Source organism: Mus caroli, chromosome 4, assembly GCF_900094665.2.
Source record: "Mus caroli chromosome 4, CAROLI_EIJ_v1.1, whole genome shotgun sequence".
Classification (NCBI taxonomy): domain Eukaryota; kingdom Metazoa; phylum Chordata; class Mammalia; order Rodentia; family Muridae; genus Mus; species Mus caroli.
The window spans coordinates 114,869,425-114,880,685 of NC_034573.1; the positions used below are offsets into that span (position 1 = coordinate 114,869,425).

The 11,261-nt window shown below is 47.7% G+C and overlaps 1 protein-coding gene across 6 annotated transcripts in view; it reads left to right on the top strand.

Annotated features, from left to right (window-relative positions):
* Meaf6 (MYST/Esa1 associated factor 6) overlaps positions 1-10,961 on the top strand; it is a 25,149-nt gene extending 14,188 nt beyond the window's left edge. The window contains exons 5-9 of one of the 6 annotated variants that reach the window (XR_003836494.1): positions 3,749-3,941; positions 8,572-8,601; positions 8,707-8,764; positions 9,392-9,425; positions 10,363-10,961. Coding sequence is in view for 4 of the 6 variants with exons in the window: in XM_021160086.2 (XP_021015745.1) it covers positions 3,749-3,941; positions 4,451-4,535 (278 nt within the window). In the remaining 2 variants the exon portion in view is untranslated. Of the gene's footprint in view, positions 1-3,748; positions 3,942-4,450; positions 4,895-8,571; positions 8,602-8,706; positions 8,765-9,391; positions 9,426-10,362 lie in introns of those variants that run through there. The other 5 variants (XR_002377733.2, XM_029476803.1, XM_021160088.1 and 2 more) reach the window with 5 other exon arrangements.
* The last annotated feature ends 300 nt before the right edge of the window (positions 10,962-11,261 follow it).

Below are 11,261 nucleotides of genomic sequence, written 5' to 3' on the forward strand. Positions count from 1 at the left end.
AGGCCAGCCTGGTCTACAGAGTGAGTTCCAGGACAGCCAGGGCTACACAGAGAAACCCTGTCTCGAAAAACCAAAAAAAAAAGAGCAGCCATCTTCCCAGCCCAGTTGTCTTTCTGAGATGAGATTGTGCTGTGTTGCTCAGGCTGGTCTTGAACAAACAGAGCTTCTGTCTGTGCTGAGCTGTCTCATTGTTGTTGTCAGAGATGACCCGACCTTAACACTAGGCTCCATTCTGGACTGGACTCAGTTTCGTAGATCTCTGCTGATTACTGTAGCTTTGTGAGGGTGAGTTTTAAAATCCTTTTTCGCTTTTCTTCTGGTTTGTTTGTTTTAAGACAGGGTCCTTTTCTGTAGTCCAGGCTGGCCTTGAATCCGTGGTCTTTCTTCCTCAGCCTCCTGAGTGCTGGGATCCCAGGTGTGTGCCAGCACCAGCTTTCTCGGTAACTTGTAAGTGCTATCAGGTGCCTGTCTAGTCTTGTGCCACTCCATGGCTCTGGAGTGCCCTCTTGTGGTGCTTTCCTGCATCGTGGTCAAATTAGTTCCATCATTTCTGGGATCTGGCTGTTTCTTTGCTTTTGGGGGAGGGGGATGGAAGAACCGTGTGTATGGTGAGTGTGGTCACATGTGTTATATATGTTACATGGCATGCGTGTGAACAGCTCTTGGGAGTTGATTCTCTCCCTATCAAGGAATTTAATTTCAACTCATACGGTCTCAGGCCTGCACAGGAAGCACTTACCTGCTAGGTCTTCTAGCTTGGTGCTTCTACTTTCAAGTTCTGCTTGCTTGTTTGTTCATTTGTTTGAATGTGTTTTTGAGATGTAGTGCAGGCTGGCCTTGAACTCCTGATCTTCCTTCCTCAGTTTTCCCAGCCCCTGGGATTGCAGGCATACGCCACTGTGCTACACTGTTTTGCTTTATCTTTTAAAAAAATTATTTACATATTTTATGTATATGAGTACCCTGTAGCTGTCTTCAGACACACCAGAAGAGGGCATGCGCATGTACATTGAGGTGCTTGTGTAGAGCTTGAAGGACATCCTTGGATGTTAGTCTTTCCCTCCCCCGCATGTGAGACAGGGTCTCTTTTTGTTCTCCACTGTACTACGTAAGCCAGGCATTCTGGCCCAGGGCTTCCAGGGTTTTCCTGTCTCCAGCTCCCGTGTCCCTATAGGAGCTGGGTTAGGTGTGCGCGTCTGTGTCCAGTTTTATGTAGGTTCTAGAAATCAAAATTTACATGCAAATGCTTTACCCACTGAGACATCCACTCAGCCCCCTTCCTGCTTTTTATTTTCGGACAGGGTATTCCTTTGTAGCTCTGGCTGACCTAGAACTCGATATGTAGACCAGGCTGGCCTTGAACTTGGTGGCAATCCTCCTGTTTGAACCCCTTCTGTTGTTTGTTTGTTTGTTTGTTTTTTGTTTTGTTTTTGCCTATGCTTTTCTGCTTCTGGTGGCTATATACTTTAAAAAAAAATCTAATGTAAAGACAGAAAGGAACACACTGACCTCTGACCTTCCTGGGGACACAGACCCTTCTGACCATCTTTAGAGGCAAATATTAACGTACTTGGGGTCCATTTGTCTTTTAGTAGAGTTCAGGTCTCCCTGACCTTATCCAGGGATAGTTTCTGGAAGCTGGACGTGGTAATGCACAGCTATGACCCCAGAACTGGGGAGGCAAAGATGGAGGGTGGGGGCCCAGGCCAGCGTGGAGCTCACTGTAGCCCAGGCTGGTCCTGGAGCTCACTGTAGCTCAGGCTGGTCCTGGAGCGCACTGTAGCCCGGCCAGCATGGAACTCATTGTAGCCCAGGCTGGTCCTGGACTTGAGGCAGCTTCCTGCTTCTGACGCCCTGACTTCTCCTGCTGCTTTCCTTCTTCCTTCCAGTGGGGAGCAAGGATTGACCCTGGGCCTTGTCCATTCCATGTGAGCGCTTTACTCTGAGGCCACCCGACCCTGAGACAGTATTTAGGAGATGTTCTTGAACATGCTTCTGTTGTTTAAATGTATCCAAGTGATGGTGATGGTGATGATGATGAATGCTTGGACATAGGATCTCTTTATGTAGCCTAGGCTGTCCTTGAACTTGAGATTTCCGGTCTCACCTTCCTGAGTGCCAGGGTTATAGGCATGTGCCACCCAACCTGACTTTTGAAGCGCTGTTTTAAAATTGACAATTTATGTCAGTTGAAGAACATTAATTACTACTTCATTCAAGCCTCCCTGGGCCGATGGTCTAGTTTACTGGCCGGGTTCGGTCCTCAGGATTGCCAGAGGCAGGGGAAAACCATGGGGGTGGGGGTCATGCCTGTGATCTCAGCGTCCAGGCGCTGGGGTCGGGAAGACGGGAAGTTCATGTCTTAGCAGGCAAACACGCTGGCTAAGCCCGATGCCTTGAGTCTGATCCCTGAGAGGTGACAGGGGAGAGCCAAGTCTCCCAAGCTGTTCCGACCTCCTTTTGCTTGCCGTGGATATCATTTACTTTGTATTGCTGTCAGGAAGCACCATCACCAGGAAAAGTTTAGGTTGGCTTCCTTTATGGTGCGAGAATGCGTTCCCCGTGTAGGAAGCTGACTGATTCTATTTTGTCACACTTGAAAGAGAGAGCGTGAACAAGAAGTGGGGTGAGACTCCGCCCACTGAGCCTGCCCTCAGTGGCATACTCCCTCCTGCAGGTTGTACACTCTCCCAAGCAGCTCCACTGCCTAGGGACAGGTGTTCAAAGGCCTGAGCCTGTGGGGACAGGCCCATTGAAACCACCCTGCTGTGGCACCCTCCCTTCCCCGAACATACACACAAATGAGTAAAGTGAAATTTTAAAAAGATAAAGGGGTGGAGCTGGAGAGATGCAGTTGTTAAGAACGCTTGTGCTTGTTCAGAGGACCGTGGGTCAGATCCCAGCGCCGGTGTCTGATGCCATAATACCAGCTCCAGGAGATCTGATGTCTTCTCATTTCTGCAGGCACCTGCATTCCACTGCTTATAACCCTACCCGTGCACACATACACATCATTTCAAAGTGAAGTAAATTAAAAAGTGCGGGGGAGGGGGGGAAGTTCTGGGGTATCCTCTGAGACCTAGGAAGTTCATGGCCCAAGTTCCCATGAGACAATCTCTATCTCCCCTCCAAAAAAAAAAATCCAAGACCGCAGTAATCAAAAGATGGACTGGACTCTGCTCCCCACTGGGTACCTTCTTTTTGCTTTTTAAATTTATTTTTTTAAATGGTCTGTATGTGTCGGGCAGGGCGGGGTGTGTGTGTGTCGGGTGTGTGTGTGTGTGTGCGCGCATGTGCGCGTGTGCGTGCATGCATGTGGGTGCAGGTACTCAAGGAGGCCAGAGGTGTCGGCTCTCCTGCCGCTGCAGTTCCAGTGGGTGAGCCTTATGACATGGGTTCTGGGAATTAGGCTCGGGTCCTCTGTAAGAGCAGTGCCTGCTCTTAATCTCAGAGTCATTTCTCCAGCTCATCCTCCACCAACTCCACTGAAAGGCAGGATTCTCTGACCGTGTGTCAGTTCTGCCAAGGCGTAACCCTTCCTCTCTTCAGTGTGCTCCATGTTGAAATGGCCCTCAGTGCTCCGAGTTGTGGTCAGGTTTGTCCCCCGCACTGCTGCAGACCGCGTGGGTTTCAGGGATTTCCTAGCTTTGATACTTTGAGTGCGTGTTCCCTGTCTTCTTTGTTCCAAGGCCTATGGGAACTTGAGGAGTCCTGATCTGGCTTTTGGGACCTGTTTTCGTTCCTCTAGGGGAACCAGGAAGTGGGACGGAAAGCGATACTTCTCCAGACTTCCACAATCAAGAAAACGAGCCTGCGCAGGAGGACCCCGAAGACCTAGACGGCTCCGTCCAGGGAGTGAAACCTCAGAAAGCTGCCTCTTCCACCTCCTCAGGAAGCCACCACAGCAGCCACAAAAAACGGAAGAATAAAAACCGGCACAGGTTAGTGGCAGGGTCCCACCCAGAGTCCTCACACCTGCTGGGTGGGCGGGGCTTGGTTGGAATGAAGGTGCCTAGGAGAGTGACAGAGCCCTCTTGTTGCGGGTGGCAGAAGTTCTTCTGGTGCACATCAAGTGGGGTGGTGTTCTCTGAGGGGGGGGGGGGGGGGGGCGGGCAGATCTCTGTGAGTTCAAGGCCACCTAGATTACAGAGTTCCAGGAAGGCCAGAGCTGTTACACAGAGAAATCTTCTCTGAGGGGGGGGGGGAGGGTGGCAGTAGAGAGGCCCTGAGGGATCCACGGGAGTCACTAGGATGGACTGTGACTCCTATTGTCCCTTGCTAAGAGGAAAACAGGGAAAGTAGAAAGGAGTCCTTGGAAGGACGACTCTGGTTGTTGGGAAACCGTGACCTGGGATAGAGGGTCCTGTCTGCTCCCGCGGGAGCTGAGGTGACATGGCCTTTTGACTTTTTAAATACGGGTTTTGATTGTTATGACTTTTCTATTTTGTAGTTCTCTGAGTACGCTGCCTTCAGATACGGGGGAACACTTAAAGCTCTTAAGTGCGAGCATCCCTCCCTCCGTAGGAACCTTCTGAGCACTGTTACTTTTGGAGTGGGAAGTGAGATGGGAATGACACCAGTGGACAGAGAGGTCAGGTGTCTCAGGGGACTTAGTGGCCGCTCCGCCTGGGTTTGTATGCTACTGCTGGGCCTTAACTCAGAGGGGAAGAAGGACCTAAAGCTGGGCCCTCCCCCACCCTGGTGTTGGAAGCCTGAACACTGTGGGGTCAAAGGGGTGTGTGGGGCTGGCTCCCTATCCTCTGGTTGGCTAATGAACTATGTTGCTTTAGAAACCCGTGGGGTGTCCCCTCCTGCACCTAAGGTGTTACACTGTGAACTTCACAGACCTGGCACTGTGGATATTGTAGAATTAAATTTAACTGGTTTGAACCTCTTTGGCATCAACAGATTCTTGAATTCTTTTAAACTTTTCTTGTTTTTTTGCTTTTTGTTTTTTTGTTTTTGTTTTATTGCAGAAATAGTGTTTTCTCCCAATAAATAGTGATGAAGGATTATTGCTTTATGGTTTTTCTGCAAACCCAAAACCACTGTGCTAACTTCAAACTATAGTGAGAAGCAACAAGACTTGTCCCCTCCCCCATGGTGAGACTGTAGGTGATTGGAGCACCGGGTAGGTAGGCTTAGGGCCAGTTTATCGCAGACAGCAGAGAGCCATACTCTCTTTCTTTCTTCTTTCTTTCTTTCTTTCTTTCTTTCTTTCTTTCTTTCTTTCTTTCTTTCTTTCTTTCTTTTTTAAAAGAGTTATTTATTTACTTATGACTGCTCTATCTTCATGCACACCAGAAGAGGGAATCAGATCGCATTACAGATGGCTGTAAGCCGTGGTTGCTAGGACCTGAACTCAGGACTTCTGGAATAAGCAGCAGCCAGGGCTCTTAACTGCTGAGCCATCTTCTCAGCCCAGAGAGCCATCCTTTTTTGAAGAGTATTTTATGGGCTGGGAGATAGTTCAGTTTGTAAAGTGCTTTCCCTGCAGGCATGGAGACCTGAGTTCTACTCCCAGCACCCACATCAGAGCACTCAGTGAGTTGTATGTGTGTATATAATGCCAGCATTAGGGACCATGAGATCTTGGGGGCTTGCCAGCTAGCCAGGCTAAAAGAAGTGATGGGACCCTTTCTCAAAAACTACATGACGGGACACCTGCATCAATCTCTGGCCTACACATGTTCAACACACACACACACACACTGACACATGTATATATACCTCACACACACAGAGGGAAGATAATTATTAAATGTTTTTTTTAAGATGTATTTATTATTTATATGTATGTACACTGTAGGTGTCTTTAAACACACCAGTAGAGGGCGTCAGATGTCATTATGGCTGGTTGTGAGCCACCATGTGGTTGCTGGGATTTGAACTCAGGACCTTTGGAAGAACAGTCAGTGCTCTTAATCGCTGAGCCATCTCTCCAGCCCCTTAAGTGTTTTCTTGTGTGTTGATTTTTTTTTTTTATCACATTTACTTTGTTTTCGTTTTGGTGATTCTTTTCCTATTATAGAGTGTCTAGAGCAGGGAGAACATTCTTGAAAGTCTCTTGGGACGCTGCACCCCTGACCAGTGTTCTCTCTAGACCCTGCTGGTTACGTGTGACACCCCTGACCATTCACACTAGTGATGTGACCAGCTGCTAACTGACAAGAGGGTGCTAGAGAAGTGTTCAGTTTAACTTTGTCCTTGCAAGTTTCTAGAACATTCCTACGGGCATAACACTTCTTCCTTCTCCCTCTCCCGGCCCCAGGTGTGAAGCCCCTCCAGAAACACAGTAGCATTTGAAGGACCATCACTGGGCACTGCCCTCATAAGAGGCGAGGCCTGCCCAGAAGGTGGACTGGGTTATTATAGTCAGAACTCCTGTCGGTTCTGATCTCCTCCCAGGCCTAATGTTAATGTGCTCACTTGTACCCCACCCCACCCCACTGCACCCCAAGAGACCAGTGCCACCAAATTGCTCTTTCTGAGGAAGCGAGGGTCAGGACTGCCCTGGGTGGCACCTCAGTGGGCTCAGGTGGTTGGAGTGCTGCGACCTCTGCACACTCAAGGGCAGGGCTGGAGCACCTTTATCTGGACGCGCTGGCGAGCCGCACCCAGAGCGATGCTTTCTTTGCAGCATGAGGCTGGTGTAGCCAGCCAGGCCGTGTTCACAGGACGCTTGTCAGCAAATGGCTGACGACTTGCCACGTGCCAGACCCTGTTGAGGAGATACAGAAGGGAGCACTGGAATTTACCCTCCTGTGGGGTATGAAAGCTCACCAAGTGATCCTCTTCCTGGGCTGGAGATGGAACCCAGCTTCATGTATGCTAGTCACACGGAGAGGATAGGTTTCCTGAATTGGTATATTTTACATGTCTGAACCATAGTTAAAGCCTCCCCCCCCACCCGAGAAGAGCAGTTAAGTCCCACTGTCTTTAAAGAGGAGACAGTAAATACTGACTGCTTGTAGAGCTTTTCACTGTTACATTGCACCCAAGATTTATTTTTGTAAGCTGTTGCTGATCTGTTTTTAAGACAGGGTTTAATTTCAGAACCCTGGCTGGCCTCAAACTAATTTCTTCTGCTTTAGCCTCCTGAATGCTGGGATTATCAGGGATTACCATGCCTGCCACCAATCCCCAGTTGAGCTAAATAGGTACACTTTTATTGGCGTATGCGTCTATTGCCAACTCTGGGGGTTGAAGGCAGCATGTAACTACCAGTGAGCTCTTCCCACAGCGGATGCTGTCCACTTTAGTTTGTGAAGGTTGAATCAGTTTGAAAGGAACACGTTGTGAGAGTCCTGCTTGTGCATTGGTGTGTGTGTGTGGCCAGGAAATGAAACAGTTGTGTAAGCGGTGCTTAAGCTCGGCTCCCGCGGCTCTCACAGACGTGTCGTCTGGCAGAGCAGCCACTGGAGTACGGTCTTCTTGCCCGCCTGTAGGGTGAAAGGTGTCAGAGGCATCAAGGCGCTGGAGTCACAGTCCAGGCTGATGCTGAGAGATCTGTGCAGAGCACGGCCTGTCAGCCATGAAAGCACAGAAATGGCCTGTTCTGCTGTGCGCTCGCTCATACAGCACAGAAGTGGCCTTTGTCTTGCTGGAGGCTCTGCAGACCCTGTTATTCCTTAGTTGCTGCACTGATGTAAACAGTTAGCTGCCATACTAGGGAAGGTGTCACATACCTGCAGTCACAGTGCACGAAGGCTGAGGCAGGAGGATAGCAAGTTTGAGGCCAGTGGGGGCTATCTGTCAGGACTCCCCCTCCCTGCTCCCCCATTAAAAACAAAACAAAAAACAGAAGGAGAAAATGAAGAGTGAACTGCCCTGGCCGGTGCAGGCGCAGGCAGCAGAGTGTGAGAGCAGGGTTGTCTCTCAGGCCCTGCAGTGAGCACATGGCTTCCAGGAGGAGCTCTGCAGCAGGAGCCGCCCGCAGGTCCTGTCCCGGGACAGGAGCTTGAACAAAAAGTTACATGTCTCGCTGTTTTCAAAATGCAAAGTGTTGTCATATTTTGTATTAATGACAATATGCTATGCTGACTTCTAGCCCCTTCTGCTGTATGACTAAAACTCTCCCTTTCTCCCCTTCTCCCTCCTTCCCTCCCTCCCTCCCTCCCTCCCTCCCTCCCTCCCTCCCTCCCTCCCTCCCTCCCTCCCTCCCTCCCTCCCTCCCTCCCTCCCTCCCTCCTTTCTCCCTCCCTCCTTTCTCCCTCTGCTCCTCCCTTCTAATGCACTAATTCTGTTTTCAGTACAGATATCTCAGCAGTTCTAACCCCAAGTCTGGCAGTTAACACCAGGCCTGCCGCTGTCTAGAGTGCAGTCACAACCCCCACCCCCACCCCGCCCCCGTCCCTGCCCCACCCCCAGTCACCCTCTGCTCTGGTATACACTGAGGGAAGGGACTCCCCTGACTGGTCTTTGGTGCTTTGATGTTTGACAACTTAATGACTTAAGATTCTTAAAGCTGACTTTGTTTCCACAAATCTTGCTGGGATGGCTAATCAACTCATTTATTCAATTAGCATATTAATTTCTATTGCTCTCTTCCTCTCCAATGCTGCCCCTCAGCCCGTCTGGCATGTTTGATTATGACTTTGAGTAAGTTTGATTTGAATCAGTGTCTGTGCTGTGTTGTTTAGTGTATAGACACCGGTATGCCGTTGTGAGATCTTTCTAACCCATAGTTTATCTGTTTAATTGTAGGTATGTATATTAGGTTAGGCTGGGAAGTTTTTTTTAAAAACAGAAAAACGTGATGGAGGTAACATTTTATTTAATAACTTAAGCAAAATTAAGTAAACTTCACCTTTATGCATTTTAATTTCTTTTAAAATAGATAACCTGTACTTTTAATTCATATTTAAATTGATTTTCTGGCTTTGCTTTGTAAGGAGATTAGTAGCTTAAGATTTTGATGTTTTGCTTGGAAAAGATTCAAAAATTGAAATTCTTGTAATTTCTTTTGTGTTTCATACCCAGAAACACAAGCTCCTAGTCTCTCCACTCGCAGTCACTGCGAGCCTCAGACGCTGCCAGTGACGCGGTGACAGAGCTAAGCTAACCCATTGACCTGAGCATGCCCTCTTGATCCGTCTTCTCTAACTTTGCAATAGTTTTTATTTAAAAATTATGGCTTTTGTAACTGCTATATATTTCCTTTTTGAATCACCTCAGTTTACTTTATGGCAAAAAAAAAATCTGCTCCTGTTTTTTTTTAATACTTGCTTATTATCTGAGAAAGAACTAAATGATGGCACTGTAATGAAGAATCTGGACTTAACTGAGTAGCCTGTGTCATAGCTGTGCCCTATGCAGTAGCTGCTTGTTGTCCCTGTTCTATAAGCTAAAGTGCAAATGTCTGTTTTGTTTTGTTTTGTTTTTGCCACAGGATTGATCTGAAGTTAAACAAAAAGCCCCGAGCTGTAAGTATCAGCCAGACAACTTAGAAAGACTGGCAGTGTTTCGTTTTAAAACATTTTGTTTTTGTGGGTTCAGACACGGGCCTCGCTGATGATGTACGTCATGGCGCTGGCGAGTCTCTCATGATCCTAATCTAGGGTCACACGTGCGTTTCTAGATCCTGAGTACCCATCTGGGTGCTTCAACTTCCACGCGCTCTTTGCTAAAATACTTTAGGACAGATACAGGGACCCACTCAGTCAGCAGAGATGGCTGGGAGTTAGAGGCCAGCCTGCTGTACATGGGGCGTGCCGGGTCAGCCAGAGCTACATAATGAGAACTTGTATTAAAACAACAAAACAGTTAGCAAATGAGTCACACATCTTTATTGAAGAAAGTGGTTCTTCTGTTGATTCATGTAACTCCTTTCTTGCTGGTCTTTGTGGCCTCAAAAGTGGGTCGCTATACATGTAAAATGCACTAGATTATAACTGAAATAGAACATTTAGCTACACAGAGATTCTCTAGCACAGTTGTTTATGATTATTTTTAAATTTTTAACAATTATTGATTTAATGTATATGAGTGCACTGTAGCTGTCTTCAGAGACACCAGAAGAGGGCATTGGATCCCCTTACAGAGGGTTGTGGGCCAGTGCTCTTAACCACTGAGCCATCTTTCCAGCCCCTGTTTATGATATTTTTAAAACAATTTTATTCTATAGGTTTGCATTAAGATCATTTTCACCCAACTGTATAATGTTCTTTGAGAATATTCCCTCCTAAGGTTTATTTTATTATATGTATCCATATTATATGTATATACATACATTCAAGGTATTAATACTTAATATCAAGAAAGCATGTATGCACGTATGTATGTCTGTCTGTCTGTCTGCAATCATGCATGCATTCGATCAAACCGAGGCGCTAAGTCGTGGCCTTTGTGTTCTCTCCTTAGGACTATTAGAAGACTGGCTGGCAGAAGCTCCCAGGCTGTGAAGCTTCCCCTCTGACCTCACAGCGACAAATGTCCCTTGCCTGACTGTGGCCATCTGCCTCTGCCCCCCAGACCCAGTGCCTGTGACTGGCTAGTCTGACCTAACTGTAGTGACAAGTCCTCCCTATAAGACTTTTTGGGTCATTCGCTGCTGTCGTCATCATTAGTAGAACAGCGGGAAGACCTGTCCTCCGTCCCAGTCCCTGCGGGTGGCTAACTGTGCATTTCTCCCTTCTTAGAATGAATGTCTCCCCCCAAACTGGCTGGCACCAGCTCCATCTGTGACCCCCCCGCCCCCATCGAGAAGTGCACACACCTCTGATTCTGTGTTAAGCTGAAAGTAGAACCCAAGGTCCATTGCAGATGGAGGCTGTAAATATCTGCCATTCTCTTGTTTTGTTTTGTGTCGTATTGTTTTTTTATTGTTGTTTTTACCATCTGATTTTCTTTTGGGACATTTTGTGATGCCTGTACCTTCCTGATGACAACATCTGATCGTCTGTTTCATGTGGTGTCGATATTCATAACTGAAACTAAAGTGGCTTTTAGAAGGAAATGGGCAACTGCCTCTTTGGCTTCTTGATTTCTTCAGGGGGAAGGGAGAGAGTGTTTTCATGGCGGACGGCCTATCAGGAACAGTTTTATGTGGGAGGAACAAGAAGCCGAACAGCACACGTTGAAGCCTTCCCATTGGAGTAGACTCTGTAGGAATAAAATCTCCCTGGCTCGCACTTCTCACGTGCTCCTTCTAAACCAAAACCCGAGATGCTTTTCTCTTTATTTTACTACTATCATGCCTGTGGGAGAATTTCTTTTTCCATCTTTTCTCGTTTTGCTGACATTCACCTGCTTAGATACTG